This window comes from Micropterus salmoides, unplaced genomic scaffold (assembly GCF_014851395.1).
Source record: "Micropterus salmoides isolate LMB-PRFRI ecotype aquatic unplaced genomic scaffold, ASM1485139v1 Ms_hic_scaffold_21, whole genome shotgun sequence".
Lineage (NCBI taxonomy): Eukaryota > Metazoa > Chordata > Actinopteri > Centrarchiformes > Centrarchidae > Micropterus > Micropterus salmoides.
Window position 1 is genome coordinate 24472722 of NW_024041262.1, and position 21750 is coordinate 24494471.

The 21750-nt window shown below is 43.0% G+C and overlaps 1 protein-coding gene across 14 annotated transcripts in view; it reads right to left on the reverse strand.

Annotated features, from left to right (window-relative positions):
* Positions 1 to 4364: 4364 nt before the first annotated feature.
* Positions 4365 to 21750, reverse strand: part of LOC119916452 (zinc finger protein 569-like) — a 63778-nt gene continuing 46392 nt past the window's right edge. For 6 of the 14 annotated variants that reach the window (XM_038736467.1, XM_038736470.1, XM_038736466.1 and 3 more), the window contains 4 exons: positions 21480 to 21644; positions 20615 to 20763; positions 19379 to 20312; positions 4365 to 5807 (listed from right to left, as the gene is read on the reverse strand). In XM_038736467.1, coding sequence (XP_038592395.1) covers positions 4736 to 5807; positions 19379 to 20312; positions 20615 to 20763; positions 21480 to 21644 — 2320 coding nt within the window. In that variant the 3' untranslated portion in view covers positions 4365 to 4735. Of the gene's footprint in view, positions 6658 to 19378; positions 20313 to 20614; positions 20764 to 21479; positions 21645 to 21750 lie in introns of those variants that run through there. The other 8 variants (XM_038736463.1, XM_038736468.1, XM_038736465.1 and 5 more) reach the window with 3 other exon arrangements.

Consider the following 21750-nt stretch of genomic DNA (forward strand, 5'->3'; position numbering starts at 1 on the left):
ACTCTTGACGGAACAACGCCTCAGCCCCTCTACCTATGGAGTCCCTCAGCATGTACCAGCCTGTTCCCCAGTCCGCTGGCGCCGCTAGCCCCCAGCCCGTTCCCCGGCCCGCTGGCGCCGCTAGCCCCCAGCCCGTTCCCCGGCCCCGCTGGCGCCGCTAGCTCCCAGCCCGTTTCCTGGCCCGCTAGCACCGCTAGCCCCCAGCCTGTTCCCCGGCCCGCTAGCACCACTAGCCTTCAGCCAGTTCTGCCTGATCCTCGCCCTGCCAGCGCTGCTAGCCGCCCACCTGATTCCCTGCCTGCCATTCCGCCTGACCCAACACTTCACCCCCCCCCGGGCAGAGAGATTCACCTGCTGGTCAGCCTGTCTCCTGGCCGGCAAACAACTTTGACCACCATTATCTGTTTGAGGGGACTCGCTGGCCATCTTCCCTGGGTTCCGTGGTGGTCGTAGGAGAAGATGTGGCCATCACGGTTCCCGTCAACATCATCCAGCCCTTGGTCCAAAGCCTTCACAACCTAGCCCAACTACACCACAGTTTGCCAACGCACAAGAGACAGTTTTGGGGTACCCGTGGGGTGGTTCCTGTTTTGGCCGATTCCCCGTTGGTGGTCCGACCGGTATCAGTTCTGCCGGTGGTCCAGCCAACCCCTGCTCCTCATGCCCCATCAGAGGACCGATCAACTCCGTTGGTGGTCCAGCTGACCCCTGCTCCTCGTGCCCAGTCGGTGGATCGACCGGTATCAACTCGTCAGGTGATCGAACAGAGTCCTGCTCCTCGTGCCAAGTCCGTAGTCCAGCCCATAGTCCGGACTACACCACCTTCTCGTGCCCTGTCCACGATCCTTAGCCCAGTAGCCTGGTCTCTGGTTCATTGTGCTGCTTCCCTGCCGAGGAGTCCAGCTCAGCCTCCAGAGGGGCTTTGCCTTTGCCGCCGGCCTCCAGTGAGGTTCCGCCTTCGCCGCTGGCCTCCTGTCTTCTTCCTGAGCTCTCATTGCGGTTGGTCTTCGGTTCAGCCACCAGAGGGTCTCCAACTTCGCCGTCGGCCCCCAGCCCGACCTCCAGAAAGGTTTTGTCGTCCTCGCCGGCTCCATGGATGGCCTCCTGGGGCTTCCAATCCTCGCTGCCGACGCTCTGTTCAGCCTCCTGTGGGCTTTTGCTCTGGCTCTCGGCCTCCTGGCCGACCTCCTGGCCGACCTCCTGACCTGTCGGGTCAACACCCTGGATTTTCCCCCCTAACCGACCTATTTCTCTGCCCTGCCTCAGGAGGCCACCGATGAGGGAGAAACCGCTCCAGAGGTCTGGCAGAAGGCCAGCGATTAAGGCGAAGACCTTCAAAGGGCAGAGCAGTACTAGAGTCCGGCAGCGAAGCAGCAAAATAGGGAACCAGGGATAAGGCCGCAGGACAGAGGACCAGCGACTGGACAGTAGAACTGGAGGCTGGCGACTGTACAACTGGACTGAGAGTCGCCAACAGTGCAGCAGGGCTGCAGACAGGTGTTAGGACTGGAGGTCAAGAGTTGGGTTGCTGGACTGTTGACTGGTGACAGTGCTGTTGGGCTAGAGACTAGTTGAGCCAGGGGAACTGGAGACAGCAGTGACTCCAGAGCTGGGGTCTGCTGTAGCCCAGGGGAAACCAGAGCTATGTGCTTTTCAGAGTATGGGGGTAGCAGTACAAAAACCAGGACTGGTCTGTCTAACAACTTCACCAAGAGAAAGAACTGAACACAGATCAGGCTGCTTTTTTTTGGGATCAGAAGTGAGACAATTTAACCTCCTGTGAGGTCTTCAGCGTGAGCAAGCTAATAGCATACAAACAGACTCAATACCAATCAGGAACTCTTTCTGTTGTGTGCGCTCTTACAGCTTGGCCTAAGCACTACAGGTCCTGCACACACTGAAACATTCACATCTGTCAGTGGAAATTTGGTAACTTTACTGACGAACTACTCAGCTTCGACTGCTGCTGCTTATCTGGGCAGTGTTTGGCCTGGTGGCTGGGTAAAACTGCCTCAAAATCCTAGCATGTTTATTGTTTTGTTGTTTACTTTTATTTTTATCACTTTTATGGACTAACTATGAGTGTGATGGCTGAATGCGGATCTTGCCAACTTACCATGTCCAAGCTGAAGGAAAGTATCGTTTCTCTGAAGTCCCAGCTCAGAGAGTAAGAAAAGCTCATCATGGAGTTCTCTACGGTAGCCTTGGCCCAGGCAAAACGTCTTACGTCTTCTCAGTCTCAACCAAGGCTATCAGACTGCAGCTACCACATCTCATCGTGCTGACTGCTCCACTTCAGAAATGGACGATGATACCACCATTCCCTGGCTCAACTCCATCATGCCAGGGTGCTGGAATGGAGGGTTCGGCCGAGATCAAAGAGGAACCTGGTCGTGGAACAATGGACCGGCTCTTTACTCTCACAAGGATCCTGGAGTGGGCTTGGGAGTATGCCCATCCAGTCTACATGTGCTTTGTAGATCTGGAAAAGGCATATGACCGGTCCCTTCTCAGGGCTATCCAATCCCTGTACATCCAAAGCGAGAGTACTCGGCAGTATGTCAGACTCTTTCCAGGTGAGGGTTGGCCTTCGTCAGGGCTGCGCTTTGTCACCAATCCTGTTTGTGATATTCATGGACAGGATATCAAGGCATAGTCGTGGTGAGGAGGGGTTGCTGTTCGGCGGGCTTGGGATCTCGTTACTGCTCTCACTGTATCGGTCCGTGACTTTCAGCTCTCACTGGATCAGTTCGCAGCAGAGTGTAAAGCGGTTGGGATGAGGATTAGCACCTCTAAATCTGTGGCCATGGTTTTCAGCAGGAAACCGGTGGAGTGCCAACTCCAGGTAGGGAAATGAGTCCTTACCCCAAGTGAAGGAGTTCAAGTACCTCAGGGTCTTGTTCACGAGTGAGGGGAGACTGGAGTCCAGAGGTAGCAGCTGCTTGGCAGAGTTCGGGAAGTGCGGAAGCTCAGGGATGTCGGGTCGGTTGTGGCTCAGCAAGGTCTGGGGTAGAGATAGGGACTTGCTGCGGCTTCACAGGAGGATGTGGGGTCAGCAGCAGTAGCCGGTCAGACTACCGACAGAATCAGGAGCAGGTGCTGGTGGGAGCACCAACGGAGAATCAGGAGCAGGTGCTGGTCGGACCACCTATGAGGGACCAGGAGCAGGGGTCCCAGAGGTGGGTTTCGGTCGGACCACCAAACTGGACCTTGAGGACAGGACAGCAGGACTGGACGGCTCTGTCCCCATACCACTAGGGAGCTTAGACTTGATGAGCTTTGAAAGCGAAGGGCCGGGCAGCGAAGACTGAGAGGAGCTGGGCACCAGAGCAGCATGTCTGCGACGACAGGATCCCCTTTTCCCTCCAAAAGGCTTTTCTGGAGGTGGATTAGACGGGGAACCCAGGGGGAAGACTAAACTTCATGCTCTTCATGCTTTTCTGACTGCTTGGCTTTCATGGCAAAGAAAGCCATGAATATTTCCCGGCTGAAAACTTTTTGCTGGTCGCACAAAGTTTAAAATGGAAGACAATGATCTTTGATCTTTGACTGTGACAAACGCAATATAAAGGCAATACTTACAGCTGTCCAAAGAATGCCTTTCATTCTTCCTTTAATTTTTGGTTGGTAGCCGAATTGAAGTACATAAGGCTAGCTTCTTTACCTAACCAACTGCACAGTTGCGCATTCACATCGAGATGGTGCATTATGGTAATACAGTAACATGGCATTACTTGGAATTGTAACTAATATTATTACTGTTTTTAGAAATAGTAATCTCTTACACAACTAGTTAATGGGAATAGTAATAATATTAGAGTTACTGAGTAATGTGGTACTTCCCAAGACTGGCCATCACATCCATCCGCATATAGTCAGCTGTTGGAATGAGTTTCATTTCGTGCATGCACATACATTGCACATCACAAGTTCACAAGCAACGTGATTGTCTTTTTTGAGTTGCAGTTCAAAAACTCTGTTGCATATCTGTGTTTATCAAACGTAATAAATAGTTGTGTTTCACTGACATTGTTCAGACAAAGTACTTAGAAGACTGCTCCTTGGCGAGTAATTATCCATGCTAGCTACAGCTAATGCAACAGTGATTGTCATGTGTCAGACTTCATTGGTTATATATGTTGAACTGTATGTTTGCCTATAGACAATTATCAAAAAAAGACTAAGTTACATAAGCAATTTATTGGATCTTGCAATCTCCACTTTCCCTATGATAACGATCATCCATTTCCTCGAACCGTCCTGGAGTTTAAAGTTTTCTAGAAGGTTATACAAAGAAATGAGACCTGTAAAATAAGTGTTACCAAAGTTTCAGTTACAGACTAAGAAAGAATCACAAACCCATCTTAATAACAACAGTTTCTATTTATATACATCTTAAAAAGGTCAAAATCAGACGTCAAGTCCACTATAAAAGGTCTCCTGTTCCACCTATTACATTTCAGTGCAATCCAGTATTTCAGGTGACTGGATCACTTAGTTTGAATATACAGTATATTGACTAGACAATTAGACATAAAATGTGCATTTCATATACAAATATTTACCCTGACGTGCAGAGTCATCAGATGTTTGGAAAATATTGTGTTTACTGTGGCTTTAAGTGATCCGTGATTGTAATAGATCCACCGTCCGTTTAACATAATAGACAACAACTATATCGGTCTTTCTCTGCAAAACACTAAAATAGGTCACCAATTACACCTGGGTGACCCACCTAAGTAAAGTCTGTGTGGGAAACACTGCTCATGTGTCTGCAAAGATGAGACTTCTGGTTAAATCTTTTACCACAAACATCACAGCCAAATGGTTTCTCTCCTGTGTGGACTCTCATGTCTGTCTTGAGATTTCCCTGATCTGCAAATTTCATCCCACAAACATCACAGCCAAATGGTTTCTCTCCTGTGTGGACTCTCATGTCTGTCTTGAGATTTCCCTGATCTGCAAATTTCATCCCACAAACCTGACAGCCAAATGGTTTCTCTCCTGTGTGGACTCTCACGTGCAGCTTAAGATGTGCATGCTGATTAAATCTCTTTCCACAAACATCACAGCCAAATGGTTTCTCTCCTGGGTGGACACTCATGTGTTTCTTTAGATTTCTCTTTTGTGTAAATCTCTTCCCACAAACATCACAGCCAAATGGTTTCTCTCCTGTGTGACCTATCATGTGCATTTTAAGATGTGGCTGCTGGTTAAATCTTTTACCACAAACATCACAGCAAAATGGTTTCTCTCCAGTATGTATTATCATGTGTCTCTTGAGAGTTCCCTGTTCTGTAAATCTTTTACCACAAACACCACAGCCAAATGGTTTCTCTCCTGTGTGACCTATCATGTGCATTTTAAGATGTGGCTGCTGGTTAAATCTTTTACCACAAACATCACAGCCAAATGGTTTCTCTCCTGTGTGCACTCTCATGTGCATTTTAAGATGTGGCTGCTGGTTAAATCTTTTACCACAAACATCACAGCAAAATGGTTTCTCTCCAGTATGTATTATCATGTGTCTCTTGAGAGCTCCCTGTTCTGTAAATCTTTTACCACAAACATCACAGGCAAATGGTTTCTCTCCTGTGTGGACTCTCATGTGTTTCTGTAGACTACTCTGTTCTGTAAATCTCTTCCCACAATCATCACAGCCAAACGGTCTCTCTCTTGTGTGCACTCTCATGTGCATTTTAAGATGTGGATGCTGGTTAAATCTTTTACCACAAACATCACAGCCAAACGGTTTCTCTCCTGTGTGGACTCTCATGTGCATTTTAAGATGTGGATGCTGGTTAAATCTTTTACCACAAACATCACAGCCAAACGGTTTCTCTCCTGTGTGGACTCTCATGTGTCTGTTCAGAGCTCCCTGGACTGTAAATCTTTTACCACAAACATCACAGCCAAACGGTTTCTCTCCTGTGTGGACTCTCATGTGTAATTCTACATTGTCCTTCACTTTACAACATTTCTTATTAACCAGATGGGTGGAAGGCCTTTTGCTTAAATGACACTTCATGTGTCTCTGAAGAGACCCCTTGAGGTGATATTGTTTACCACATTCAAAGCAGCTAAAAGATTCTTTCCCAGCATTACATCCTGCATCACTTACAGGAGCTTCCTTATATTTCAGAGCATTTACACCTGACTCAGGTGCTCTGGTCTCCTTCCAACCATTGTCACTGTCTTCAGTTTCAGCTTCAGAATCTGACAAAGGTTCTTGCCAGTCATTTTCACTGACTTCAGAGTCTGAAGCTTTTTCAGCAGTATCTGGTTGTAAATGACTATCTGGATCAAGGTTCCCAGCAGGTTCTGATCCTCCATCAGTTTCTGTTTTTATCTGCGTAGCTGAGCTGCTGGCTGAAGGCTCTGCCTCTCTGTTGTCCTCAGTTTGTCTTTGATGAAGCTGTGGAGACTGAGGTTTCTCTTCCTCATCTTCACTCTTCACAGTAACAGCAGTGAATGGGAACCTGGTGATATCAGCCTCCTCCAGTCCATTAAGCTGCTCTCCCTCCTGACTGGTCCAGAGTTTCTCCTGTTCTTCTTTTATGTGTAGGAGCTCTGGATCCTCCTGGTCCAGACTGGGGCTCCACTCAGGGGGAGTCTCTTCTTTAATCACCAACAGCTGCTGGACATCTGCAGGGAACACTGAAACACACAGCAAAAAATGTTGGCAGCTATTATCTAGGAAACTAATAAAAAAATAGAAATGTAATAAGAACCAATAATGCGGAAGATGGAGTTCCTTTAACAAATATTAGGATACAGGTCAAGAACACATTTAACCATGACAAGTATTGAGGTAGCCTTCAAAAGTCTTTTACCGCAATTTGCTTCAGAAGTCTTCCAAATTAAATGTCCAACTGTGTTGATTTTAACGGCCCTCCAGAACGACATGTGCTGTCTGATCTGATGATGAAAGCAGGATGACGTCAAGTCACCATCAACTTCGGGCCTGGAGGAAAACAAAGTCTTACCTGTCTTAGTTCTAGGCATCCCCACTCCACTTGTGATTCTCCTCTTTACAATCCTTGCTTGGAGCTTGGAGATGTATGCATTGTTTTTTTCAGATTTCAGGGCATATAACCTGTGTCTTCTGCTGTTTTTCTTGTGCAGCCTTCTGAAACTGTAATTACACAAATTTTGAACATTCAATATCAGTATTGGTGCAACAGATCCGTACAGTCCCCCCCATGTCGTCACTGAAGCCTGAACAATTTTCTGTTTTGCAGATTAAACTGTAGTGTCTGTAGTTATAGTCAGCGTGTCAGAAATGATTAAACCAGAGGGAACACACAGTTGCAAGTCCTCATAGACAGTCACGTAGTATTAGATTAATTCAAGGGCAGCGTTTCCTCTGCGTTACTGTATCATAGAGACAGAAGGCGGTTAGGAAATCGTTTCTGTAGCTTTGGATAGAATTAACAGAGTGCAGGTGATAAACTACATGTAGAAATAGTCATCGTGGCAGATTATATGTAAGGTAATAACTACCGCATGACAAAAATATAATATATATATATATATATATATTCTTTGCCTATGTAGGAGAGCCCTGTTTATCATTATTATGATAGCAATGACATGAGAGATAATATATGGTATTATTATTATTTTAGTAGTAATAGTAAAATGGTATTTCATAGTTACTGTTACGCTGGCTCCCACAATACATACGTTATTTAATTAAATGTTCATTAGTAGTAGTACTCTATAATAAAATCAAATATATAAAAAATGTTTTCTGTAGTTTTACACATTTGACTCGTATTTAGCTTATATATATATATATATTTTTTTTTTTTTTGTACTTTTGTTCAAAGTACTATTTCTAACAATAACAAAGTTTATTTTTAAACTGCATTATGTCATGGTATCTTGGTGAGGTCTCAACATAACAAATGTTAGGGATAAAATAAGCGTTTCTGTCTGTGTGTCACTGTTGCTGCTGTGTTTCCCCCTACATGTGGTACACTGTGAGATTTCCGGCGGGGGATTGGCTAAACTTCGGGGAAGACTGGCTGATCCCGCCTCCCACATCTGAGGATCCTGATTGGAGCAGCACAAGAACCCTCCTCCAATCGCCGAGCTGCCTGCAGGACCGCCTTCAAGCTTTCCCCGAAGTTTAGCCAATCTTTGTAAGTAGTTTAGTAATCCGTAATTTAGGAGGGATCTCTTTTTGTTATATTTGGTTCTTTGTTTTACGTATCACCCGCTTGCCCATTTTCTGTTTGACTTTTTGTTGTACCGTCTGTTTAATAAATAATCTTTCCACCCATACCAAAACCATCTGGTTTATGTCTATGTCTCTCCTACCCCTAGTGAGCGGGGACGTAACAGTTTCTTAAAATAAGAGGGAAAAAGAATATCGGTTATCGTAAATCCTCAAATATCAAAATCAGCATCGGACTTCATAATCCCATATCGGTCGGGCTCTAACTTCAGTAGTATCTGCGGCCTTCCCTGTCACACAACTGCCGCTGCCCACTGGAATCAGCTACTGTCTTACTCTTGACCTTTAACCAATCAGATCAAATGTGGGTGGGACATCGACCCAGACTAGGGACAGAGGGAGGCAGCTAAATCAGGGCTAAAGCAACCCATTTTAAAATTTATTTAATAGTAACATTTTTGTTTTGCCTATCAGAAAATGTTGATGTTTACACTGAGTCATTATATCAACTGATAAACTTGAGCGCACATGAAAATATATAATCACTTTAGTACAAAACACTCATTGTAAATAAGGAAATCAATATGAGTGCAAAACTTACATCTCTTTGCCTTCTGCTGTTTTCAATGTTCGGTTCTGGTGGAAGTTATAGTCCAGAGCAGCAAGCAGAACTTTTGCCTCATAAAGTGGGGGACTGAAGGTGGATCGCTTGCTGACATACATCAGTATCTGATTCTGGAATGCCTCTAGGTCTGCAGCTGATCTGATTGTGCATATATAAATATATTTATAAATAATATAAAATTAGTACAGTCAGTATTTACATCTGTGTGAAACACGTAGTCACCCTTTACCTGAATCGCAGGTATTTATGCACATCCTTCAGCCAACGCTTATTGAGAACAATGTCCACTAAAGCTTTGCGGCACCTGGAGTCTCTCCAGATCCACACCTTTGCACGTGTTTCGTCCAGAAGCCCATGTTGACACCTTCCCATAGTCGAGGTACGACTGTTACAGACATGGTGAATGATGTCAAGGTGCCTGTGAAAAAACACAAAACAGCACTATAAAAATAACCTCCATAAAGAAATGAATCAACTTACTAGGAGAAAAAAAAAAAAAAAAAATTATTTATATATATATATATATATATATATAAATAAATGATTTGCTTCCAAAAAACTGCTTGGTTATGTCAGTTTTTTCCCCAACACCATCAGGTTTATGTCTTTCAGCCAGATGAGGAGGACGACGTGTCCAGCGCTTTCACACGTTTTAATGTGACTGTTAGCTTCCAGCGCTGCATTTTACAGCAGCTCTGATGAGCCTTTTTTCCTCTTTAACTTTATATACTTTTTATCTATTTCCCACCATGTACATTAACACTGAGGAGGTTTTGCCGGCCTTTCTTTTGGTTGGTGTACTGTTTATGATCGCATCTGGAGATCAGGTGTCTAGCTATGGTCCTACTACTGGCCCAAATTGGGCCCAATTAGCCATTTTCCCTCCCCGGTGGCATGCGACTCATTACCGTTACAAAGTTTCAGGTGTGAATGGGGAACAAGTGGGTTAAATTTGGTGTTATCGCTCTCATACTGGTCACCGACAGTTCAACATGGCACCTCATGGCAAAGAACTCTGAGGATCTGAAAAAAAAAGAATTGTTGCTCTACATTAAGATGGCCGAGGCTATAAGAAGACCGCCAAGCCCCTGAAATTGAGCTGCAGCACGGTGGCCAAGACCATACAGCGGTTCAACAAGACAGGTTCCACTCAGAACAGGCCTCACCATTGTTGGAACCAGTATGTATATAAGTTATCTCATATTTACTCTCGCCCATGCAATCTGAAACAATATATAAATATATATATCAAGACGTGTACTAATGCAAGTGTGTAAGTCTGTCGGCAGAAATGTACTGACAGGAAGTCTACAGCGGATGGTGTGACTGAAGGAAATGACTCACGGAGCAGACAACTGAAGCCCTGGGCCTGAGGAGCGACTGAGCTTAACGTACATAGTTCCTGGAACAATACTGTACAATAATATATGTCACGTTGATCACGTTTCATGTTGCTGCTACACCCACTTTTCCCTTAGAGCAGCAACATGCATGTAACTAGGGAACGCCCTGAATATAATAAAAAGAGAGGAAACGGAAGAGATAACTTTAGAGATAAGTTTGTAACTGTGTACATCTCTGTCCGTTCTCCTCGTGAGTAAAAAGCCATTAACTCTCGTCTTTCTTCCTTGTCTGATATTATAGGTGTATGAACCTGACAGCCATGGTCGACCAAAGAAGTTGAGTGCATGTGCTCAGTGTCATATCCAGAGGTTGTTTTTGGGAAATAGATGCATGAGTGCTACTAGCATTGCTGCAGAAGATGAAGGGGTGGGGGGTCAGCCTGTCAGTGCTCAGACCGTACGCCGCACACTGCATCAAATAGGTCTGCATGGCTGCCGTCCCAGAAGGAAGCCTCTTCTAAAGATGATGCACAAAAAAGCCTGCAAACAGTTTGTTGAAGACAAGCAGACTGAGGACATGGATTACTGGAACCATGTCCTGTGGTCTGATGAGACCAAGATAAACTTATTTGGTTCAGATGGTGTCAAGCGTGGTGGCAACCAGGTGAGGAGTTCAAAGACAAGTGTGTCCTGCCCTACAGTCAAGCATGGTGATGTGAGTGTCCTGGTCTGGGGCTGCATGAGTGCTGCCGGCACTGGGGAGCTACAGTTCATTGAGGGAACCATGAATGCCAACATGCACTGTGGCATACTGAAGCAGAGCAGGATCCCCTCCCTTCTGAGACTGGGCCACAGGGCATTATAACAACATGATAACAACCTCAAACACACCTCCAAGTCGACCACTGCCTTGCTAAAGAAGCTGAGGGTAAAGGTGATGGACTGACCAAGCATGTCTCCAGACCTAAACCCTACTGAGCATCTGTGGGGTGTCCTCAAACGGAGGGTGGAGGAGTGCAAGGTCCTCCACCTTCCATTCTGGAAAATAATGGTGGCCACACAGAATATTGACACTTTGGGCCCAATTTGGACATTTTCACTTAGGGGTGTCCTCACTTTTGTTGCCAGCTGTTTAGACATTAATGGCTGTGTGATGTGTTATTTTGAGGGGACAGCAAATTTACACTGTTATACAAGCTGTACACTCACTACTTTACATTGTAGCAAAGTGTCATTGCTTAAGTGTTGTCACATCAAAAGATATCATCAAATGTTTACAAAAATGTGAGGGGTGTACTTTACATGGACAAAAACATGAAGTTCCCCAGGAGGTAAGGAAGCTACCGCAGCGCCAGCGTGAGTACAGTGAGTGCAGCGTCATGGTGTTTACGGAAACATGGCTAACAGAGCTAACTCCGGACATAAACAACACGCTGGACGGCTTCCAGATGAGACGGGCGGACAGGACGAGGGAGAGGGGTAAGAGTAAGGGACTAGGACTGATAGTGTTTGTGAACAACAGATGGTGTAACCAAGGTCACATCACTGTTTAAGAACAATACCGCATTAAGGATATTGAGCTGTTAGCCGGCTCGCGTGCTAACAGCTATTTGCCGAGAGAATTTTCACGTTATCGTGGTAGCTGTGTATGTGCATCCATTAGCTGATGCGAAAGCTGCATGCGAATATACTGGTTTCAACAACAGACTGGACTACAAAGACACTGTTAACACCTCTACAAGAAGGGCCAGAAGAGACTGTTCCTGCTCAAGAGACTAAGGTCTTTTTGAGTGCACGGTACACTTCTGAGGACCTTGAATGACTCTGTGGTCAGCCATCTTCTTTGGAGTGGTCTGCTGGAGTAGCAGAATCTCAACGGCCGACACTGAACAAACTGATTAAAAAGGCCGGTTCTGTCCTGGGATGCTCACTCGAGCCAGTAGAGGGTAAGAGCTAAGTCTCACCCATGTTGGAGAGCTCATCCCACCCCCTTCATGAGACACTAACAGCAGCTCCTGATACATCCACGCTGTGTGAAGATCTGTTCTTCCTGCAGCTGTGAGACTTTATAATCAGCATCAGATAATATATGCACTATGTCGCTTTAACTTGTTTAATATTGGAATATGTTTTTTTATTATTGTTTTTTGTAAACTCACCAAGCACATTGTCACTTTGAAGTTTAATTTTTGGTAATCTGCTTAGTATTGTATAATTTATTTATTTGATATTGTTAGTATTATGTTTAATTCACTTTTCACTTTATTTTAACCCATGCTGTCCACTTGCTTCTGTAATGTTCTCACCTGTGAGACAAATAAAGGCTGATCTGATACACTGCGACTGTCAGGATGGTGCTTTCTTTAATGCTCCACCCATTCTGTTAAGGCACAACATTCAATTCAATTTTATTTATGCAGCGCCAAATCACAACAACAGTTAGCTCATCGCGCTTTTCATAAAAGATTAGGTCTAGACCACACTCGGTGATATTATTTACAGAAACCCAACAATTTTTTCTCGCAACTCAAGTTATTTGTTCAGTGAACATTTTGTACTCGTTGTTTTGATGATCACTTTACTTCTACTTGAGTAGTTGTTTACGCAAAGTAACAGCACTTTTACTTGAGTACAATTTTTGGCTAACTTACTTTACCCAAATCTGCAGAATGTGTACATTTGCAGCAAAAGCCGCCAGAGGACCATGACTAAAAGTTAGTCCCATTCAGGATTTGCTGTTTGCAAGACACTACCACCATCAACACTACCACTATGCTAACCTGCCACATGCAAAGAGATCATTATCATTTAAGTAAAGTAGCTGGTAGAGTTTTGCAATATAAAAATGTATAATCTGAAGCACAGCCTTGCTCTGTTGGCAATAACGAAGATAAATTGTAGGATTTGTCGCATGAAAGTAAAACTACAGTCCTGGTAGTAATTACTGAGTTGGTAAGTCTCCCTGTGGCCATGTTCCAGCTGAAGCTACCAAACAACACGTTGCGTTTAGATCGGGCTAAATTACCTGTGCAGCAGAAAACAGGCAACTTCGGCGTCACTCTGAAAACATTTGTCCCTCATCAGAGATTTCCATTTGGGGAAGGCCGCACCGATGTTGATCATTGTTTTCTGCCGTCGTCTGTCCACATTTAGTTTCACTTCTTCCTCTTTTCGCTCCGTCGCTTTTTCTTCTGCTAAATAACACGTACGATCCTCCATTTGTCAAAATGTTGGCTTCTCGGTTAGCCAGCAAACACTTCAAACTCATCTCATCTTCTTTCTTCTCCTCCGTCTGTTTTCTACCATCTGCACATGGATGCAGGGTCTGCAGGAGAGGAAGGTTCCGGTTTCCGCCTGTAGTCCGGGGAGTATTGACCAATCACGTTGCAGCGGGCTTTGGCTGCATGCAGGTAAACAGTCCGTGTGGAGCGCAGATTAGCCGAAATGTCGTCTTGATGTCTCTGAAGTTGCTAATCGGACTGTAAACAATGACCGGAACATGAACCTCTGATTGGCTCAGCCTGACGATGGTGTTACAGAAAGATCTCTTCTTATTTCTCTGTTTTGTTCCTCCTCTCATCTCTTCTCCTTCCTCCTGCCTGTGATCAAAGGTATTTCTCAGTTTGTCTGTTTGGTTTTTAAAAAATAATTTTAAAGAAAACATATACAGTCACACTTTATACATATCAGGGGTACCTACTGTACAAAGTAAAGAAAAAATGATATACAATTAGTAGCCTACAAAATACATGATTTTAAGAGAGTGAAGCAAATTCAAAATACTGTATCATCAGTCCATAAAAAAATGTGCCAAGCACATAGTTAATCTTAATTGCTGTCTTATTCTTAGTCTTTGATGTTGGTGCTATATTGACGCAGTTCTTGATACAACTTTACAAAACATGGTTTGGGATCCGCCCATTTCTTCTTGTGAATGTGGAATTTTCCTAATAACAAAATGTACTGTACAAAAAATAATATCCCTTTCCTCTTCATTACTTTGAATATATGAATGCCTTTATCTTGAAACTAAATTGTTTGCCCAATTTATAAAATTACCCCAAGATTTTTAACAACAAATCAACAAATCAAATGTTTTAAGTTTAACAGTTTCCACACCTTCAGCCCCATCCTCTGGAAACAGTCTGTTTTGTATCTGCTTTGATATGAAACTTGTGCAAACTGGGATCCACGTAAAGCAGGCTGATCATCTGGTCCCAAGAACTCTCTGCACTCTCCCAGCTGCACTATGTCCTGCTACCAGACATTTTGGCAAACATCTGGTTTCATATCTGTCCCTCTCCACCTTGCAGAGTTCTTAGACTTGATGGAGATGGAGAAGGAACCGAAGAGGTCATGTAGTTAATCTGTGCTCCAGAGTGTTACTACAGTGAGAGTGTGAAAGAAATTATAATAGGAAGACATTGTTCCTTTCCAAAACTAGGAGTGCACTCTGGTTGGAGTCACCCTCACAGCCAAATCATGTTCCCTTAATGCATAGGGTATAAATACAGCGGCCAACTTTCAGATCAACTTCCTTCTTTCTAGCGTAAATAGGATCTGACGTTACCGCTGCACTCACTGCAACCATAGGTTTATCAAACAATCAACAGTTGTATTAAGATTCAGGACTGATGTTGAGCACATTAAGGATTTATGATTGTATATGTACCAAATTATTTTGGTTAAATTTAGAACATTTATTTCTAATTTATGAAAAAGAGACCTCACATTCTTTTATGATACGATCGATATTGATTGTAAAAGACTAGGCTATATATATTACGGCTGTACGATTAAGCTAATCGCAATCGCGATGTCATCATGTGCGATTACATAACCGCAAAAGGGTGCGATTTAGTGTGATATAAGTGTGTGTGACACTCTGTCCTCTGTGTGCGCTGCAGTCTGCTCATTATCCACACCGGGCTCTTGCATGTGCCTCTAAAACAGGTTACATTCAATCAGAAAAATGATTTATGAGCAGTGTGTGAGATATGAGAAGCCGCCTAGGCCAAAATTCAATACTTCGCTTGCACATACATGTATTCTGTCATTTCTAAGTATGTATGTATCTGCGAGGTGAGTATTTATGTATGCGCAAGGTTAGTATGTATATGCGCAAGGTTAGTATGTACATGCGCGAGGTAAAGTATGGATATAGGTTCATGGGGAGGGAGGATGGGATCAGTTGTACAGTGGTTGAAGATTAAACAGACAATAAATAAATAAGGTAATTATTACAATGGTGAATATATAAAGATGCTAATTAAAAGAGATATTTATACATTATTTTTTGTGCATTTAATTGGATTATTTATTGAGCATTTATATATGTATGTATTTATTTCCCTTTATGTCAGAATTGTTCCTCCATGTATTATTAAAGAATTGTTACGGTGAACAGTGATAATGAATAAATAGCAGCAGAGAATATTGGACATTAATTATTAAACAGATAATAAGGTCCAATTTAATGACTAACTAAGATACTTAGAGGGAGGAGTTATAAAGTTTGATGGCCACAGGCAGGAATGACTTCCTGCAGCGCTCAGTGATACATTTTGAATAGGGGCCTTTCCGAAACTGCTTGCTCCTCCCTCTCCCTCATTACTAACTAGTTTTAGATTGAGGCCTAATTGCCAATATAACTCGTTGATACTAATAATTTTAGCCTCATGTGTGAAATAAAAGTCAAAAAGGGGTAGGGTTAACCCTCACCTGACGGTTCATATTTATGAGATTCAGAAATGTGGTGTGATTGGACAATGATACTCATTAACTAGCCTATAATTACTTTTGTTACATTAGTACAGGAGCATCTCGAATCTAAAAAAAAAATTGAATATGGTGGAAAACTTAACTGTGAGCACCAGAACCAGACTGAAAGATTAAAAATACTAAGTACCTAAGTACGTCTACCTGAGTATTGTTGCTGACATACAGGGATGGGCATTCCCTTTATGACCACAGTGTACCATCTTCTGATGGCTACTTACAGCAGGATAATACACCATGTCACAAAGCTCAAATCATCTCAAACTGGTTTCTTGAACATGACAATGAGTTCACTGTACTCCAATGGCCTCCACAGTCACCAGATCTCAATCCAATCGTGTCAATTTGGACCAAAGTCTCTGAGGAATGTTTCCAACACCTTGTTGAAAGTATGCCACGAAGAATTAAGGCAGTTCTGACGGCAAGGGAGGGTCCAACACGGTACTAGCCAGGTGTACCTAATAAAGTGGCTGGTGAGTGTATGTGCATGACATTATGTATGTATGTGCAAGCGAAGTATTCAAATTTAGCCTGGGGGGCTTCTCATGTTTGTATGTGCATGACAGTATGTATGTATGTGCAAGCGAAGTATTCAAATTTGGCCTAGGAGGCTTCAAGCATTTTTTAAAACAACAACCGTAACCTCCCTCCCCTCCCCGCCCAGGCCCGCAGCTTAAAACACAGCCGAACTCGCCACGAAGCACCGAGAGAGATGCCAGTGCTCTGTGACGGAGACAGGGGGATGTGGTTTGCAGCTGAAGCGGTGAGGCCTACTCTTTATTTAACATCGTAACATTATAATAAAGTTTCAGGTCGATTGGCGAAACCGCCTGGGTCGAGTTTGGAAAAATAGTTTTTTGAGTGATAAACTGAAGTGATAAAAAGTCAAAGCTGCATCTTTGTTTTCTAAGTTAAGACTTTTGAGATAATTTCAAAAACGTAAAGTTGATTGTTAACGATAAAACATTTTAATCGTGATTAATCGCATGACCTTCTTGCGATTGGGGTGGCGGCTGTCTTATGAGCATGTGTTCACTCACACAGACTTAAAAACTTGAAATTACTTTACAAGTCGCATGGAAGCAGCATGGAAAAACACAGAAAAAAAGATGACAGCATATAGTCTGCCGAAGCCTCCCTCCACTGCTCGTTCGGGTAGGTGATTTGCAGGCTGATCAACATCCCACCCCACCTCTGACCCATGGTTTGACTGAGTGCGTTGTTATGGCCCACCTCAGAGGCAAATAGAGGAAACCACGCTAAAGGGATTATCATGAAAGGATGTTTATTAACAAAGGTAATTTACTTTAACGAATATAACAGATAATTTTAAAGCTTAACAAATGTGGCTGGCAAAACATAGTGCCAGGTTAACTTAAACAAAACAGAGAAGTAACATCAGCACGCCGTGGTGCTGGGGAACAGGAAAAAGCAAGCAGTCAGGCTCCGCAAAAGTCAGTAAGAGGTGGGTTTTATGCAATCTGGAGACAGTGGCCAGCTGCCTCTGATCCGATGATCTGATGGCCTCAGCTCCACTCCACCAGGAAGTTCACCCTGCAACAAAACACAGACACACAAACAGAAACAACATGACAGAGGCCCCGGGGCCCTCACAGCGTATTCAGAGCCACTGAGCAACGTACTTTCAAAATAATAAAAACTGCGTTGATGTGCGATAAAATAATCGTCTGTGTTAATTAATTAATGTATGATTAGAACGTGTTAACATGCCCAGCCCTATTCACCATATAATTGCAAACTTTATTCACCATATATATGGAATGGTAAATGGCCTGTAGGCAAATTTCAAATTTTTACACTAATTAATCCAATTAATTGGATTTCATTCATTGGAATTGTGTCGCTTAAACACTAACCATTTTCCCTGTAAGTACCAAATTGCTAAGTCCTTTCCAGAAATCTGGCTAAGAATTTACAGTTACTTTCTGGGAAATTATCTAAAACAATGGGACCTGTAAGTTTTGATTAAAAATCAAGAAAGAACCAAAAGACACTTCCTTTTCAAACTTTAAAAAGGTCAAAATCAGTCACAAATTGCAATGAAAGGGTCTCCCCTTCCTCCCTTACACTTTGTAAAAATACAATCTAGTATTTTCAAATGACTAGACCACTTGGTCTGTGTTTGGGAAACTGTATCTTGCTGGTGATGGATTAAGCAAATAATTTAGTAACTTTTTTAGTTGAGTCTTTGAAGAATTTATTAATAAAAAAGAATAAACAGAGAAGTACTAAAACACATATACAGCTGGTCCAGAGACAAAAGACTCTCACAGCTAAACCTAAACCACAGTAAATGTGGACAGACTAACATACGGAATATAGAAGAAGGAATGGTTAAGGATAAAAACACAATACATATATATCTATAAGACATAACAATAATAGTAATAATATTTGTAATAATAATAATAATAATAGTAATAATATTAAAATTTACATACATAAAAGATTAAATGTAAGAGGACACAATTTTCAGCCCGTCCACTATGAAACATATCCTTAAAATATACAACGTTTGTCTTTATACATATCAGGAGGTGTCAGTCGGTGTATGCACAAAACTCTCAAATTCTCATCAAACAAAGTTGTCTGCCCCACCTCTTTCTGTGAATCTCCCCATGTATGTGTCTGCTCTGTTGACTTTCTCCATCAGCAGGACAATTTGTAGTCGTCAAAAAGACACAGAACTCGTCTACTGGATTTTCCACCTGCAATTCAGTTTACAGCAGCAGGTGCGCCGCATGTGGAGGAGGCTTGTTAATGACGTAGGCTATAAAACAAAACCGACCTGGTAGCTAACAAATGACATCTGCACTGGTGTGTTCAGTGTGGCTTCTAAACTATCCAGCGTTTCCATGTCTTGTAGCGTAATAGACAAGAACTCTACCTGTATTTCTCTGCAAAATGCTAAAATAGGTCACCAAAAATACCGGGGTGGCGCGGCAAAGTAAAGTCTACGTGTGGGAAACACTGCTCATGTTTCTCTTAAGATGTGGATGCTGTTTTTACATCTTTTACCACAAACATCACGGCCAAATGGTTTCTCATGTGTGGACTCTTGTGTGTTTCTTGAGATTTTCCTGATCTGCAAATCTCATCCCACAAACATCACAGCCAAATGGTTTCTCTCGTGTGTGCACTATCATGTGTTTTGTGAGAGTTGACTGTTCTGTAAATCTTGTCCCACAAACATCACAACCAAATGATTTTTCCCCTGTGTGGACTCTCATGTGTTTCTTGAGATTTCCGTGATCTGTAAATCTCGCCCCACAATCATCACAGCTAAATGGTTTCTCTCCTGTGTGAACTCTCGTGTGTTTCTTGAGATTTCCCTGATCTGTAAATCTCGCCCCACAATCATCACAGCTAAATGGTTTCTCTCCTGTGTGGATTCTGATGTGTCTAACAAGATGTGGATGCTGGTTGAACCTTTTACCACAAACATCACAGCCAAATGGTTTCTCTCCTGTGTGCACTCTCATGTGTCTCTTCAGAGTTCCCTGATCTGTAAATCTCTTCCCACAAACATCACAGCCAAATTCTTTCTCTCCTGTGTGGACTCTCATGTGCAGTTTAAGAGTTGACATCCTATTAAATCTCTTCCCACAAACATCACAGCATAATGGTTTCTCTTCTGTCTGGACTCTCATCTCTAATTCTACATTTCGCTTCACTCTGAAACATTTTTTATTATCCAGACGGCTGGAGGACTTTTTTCCAGAATGAGATGTCATGTGTCTCCGAAGAGACCCCTTGTGGTGATATTGTTTACCACATTCAAAGCAGCTAAAGTATCTTTTCCCAGCATTACATCCTGCATCACTTACAGGAGCTTCCTTATATTTCAGAGCATTTACACCTGACTCAGGTGCTCTGGTCTCCTTCCAACCATTGTCACTGTCTTCAGTTTCAGCTTCAGAATCTGACAAAGGTTCTTGCCAGTCATTATCACTGACTTCAGTGTCTGAAGCTTTTTCATCAGTATCTGGTTGTAAATGACTATCTGGATCAAGGTTCCCAGCAGGTTCTGATCCTCCATCAGTTTCTGTTTTTATCTGCGTAGCTGAGCTGCTGGCTGAAGGCTCTGCCTCTCTGTTGTCCTCAGTTTGGCTTTGATGAAGCTGTGGAGACTGAGGTTTCTCTTCCTCATCTTCACTCTTCACAGTAACAGCAGTGAATGGGAACCTGGTGATATCAGCCTCCTCCATCCCATTAAGCTGCTCTCCCTGCTGACTGATCCAGAGTTCCTCCTGTTCTTCTTTTATGTGTAGGGGCTCTGGATCCTCCTGGTCCAGACTGGGGCTCCACTCAGAGGGAACCTCTTCTTTAATCACCAACAGCTGCTGGACATCTGCAGGCAACACTGAAACACACAGCAAAAAATGTTGGCAGCTATTATCTAGGAAACTAATAAAAAAATAGAAATGTAATAAGAACCAATAATGTGGAAGATGGAGTTCCTTTAACAAATATTAGGATACAGGTCAAGAACACATGTAACCAGATGGCAAGTAGTGAGGTAGCCTTCGAAAGTACCCTTTTCCTCAACAAGTCTTCCAAATTAAATGACCAACTGCGTCTATTTTAATGGCTCCCCAGAACGACACATAAAGGATGACGTCGAGTCACCATCAACTTCAGGCCTGAAGGAAAACAAAGTCTTACCTGACTTCTTTCGAGGCATCCCCACTCCACTTGTGATTCTCCTCTTTACAATCCTTGCTTGCAGCTCAGAGATGTATGCATAGGTTTTTTCAGATTTCAGGGCGTATAACCTTTGTCTACTGCGGTTTGTCTTGTGCAGCCTTCTGAAACTGTAATTACACAAATTTTAACCATTCAATAACAGTTACTAGTGATGCAACAGATCTATGACCTGCAGTTTAGCACCGCTGATTGATTGCAGAGTTTCACAGTATGGGAAACAGTTTTTCTGCCGCTGTTACATTTCAAAGAAATAAATACGTGCATTGTGATGCAGAGTTGCAGGGAAAAGAAAAGACAGATGCATGCTATGGTTAACTCTGAAGCTCACCAATTGGTTTAGAATTGAGGAACTGATTTAAAGACATCGCTTTCGCCTTGATTGAGTGAAACCCCGTAGGTCGTGACGTTGGACATTTTCAGTGGTCTAACAGGGACAATGGGCTGCTTGTCATCACAGAAACAGATGATACGATTGTGATGTTTATTCCAGCTTCAGTAACATCGGCTGCCTTCCCTGCGACACAACCTCCGTGCTCGCTGGGGCAGCTACTGTCTCACAAGTGTTGATAGGATCTTACTTGTGACGTTTAACCACAGAGCTCAGCTGTGGGCAGGACATTGAGTGAAACTACGGACAGAGAGAGGCGGCTACATCAGGTAACATTTTTGTTCTGCCTATGTGAAAACAATCCGATCCATGTTGCACTTCCATCAGTTAGCCATTTTAACAACTGATAACCTTGAGTGAACATGAAAATAAATAATCACTTTCATACAAAACATTGATTGTAAATGGGAAAATGAATATAAGTGTAAAACGTACATCTTTTTGCCTTCTGCTGTTTTCATTGTTGGTCGGTTCCGGTGGAAGTTATAGTCCAGAGCGGCAAGCAGAACTCTTGCCTCATAAACTGCGGGAGTGAAGGTGGATCGCTTGCTGATATACATCAATATATGATTCTGGAAAGCCTCTAGGTCTGCAGCTGATCTGATTAAATATATATATATATAGAATTGAAAAATAAGCATAAATTATTTACATCTGTGTGAAACATGTAGCCACACTTTAACTGAAGCATAACTGAAGTATTTAT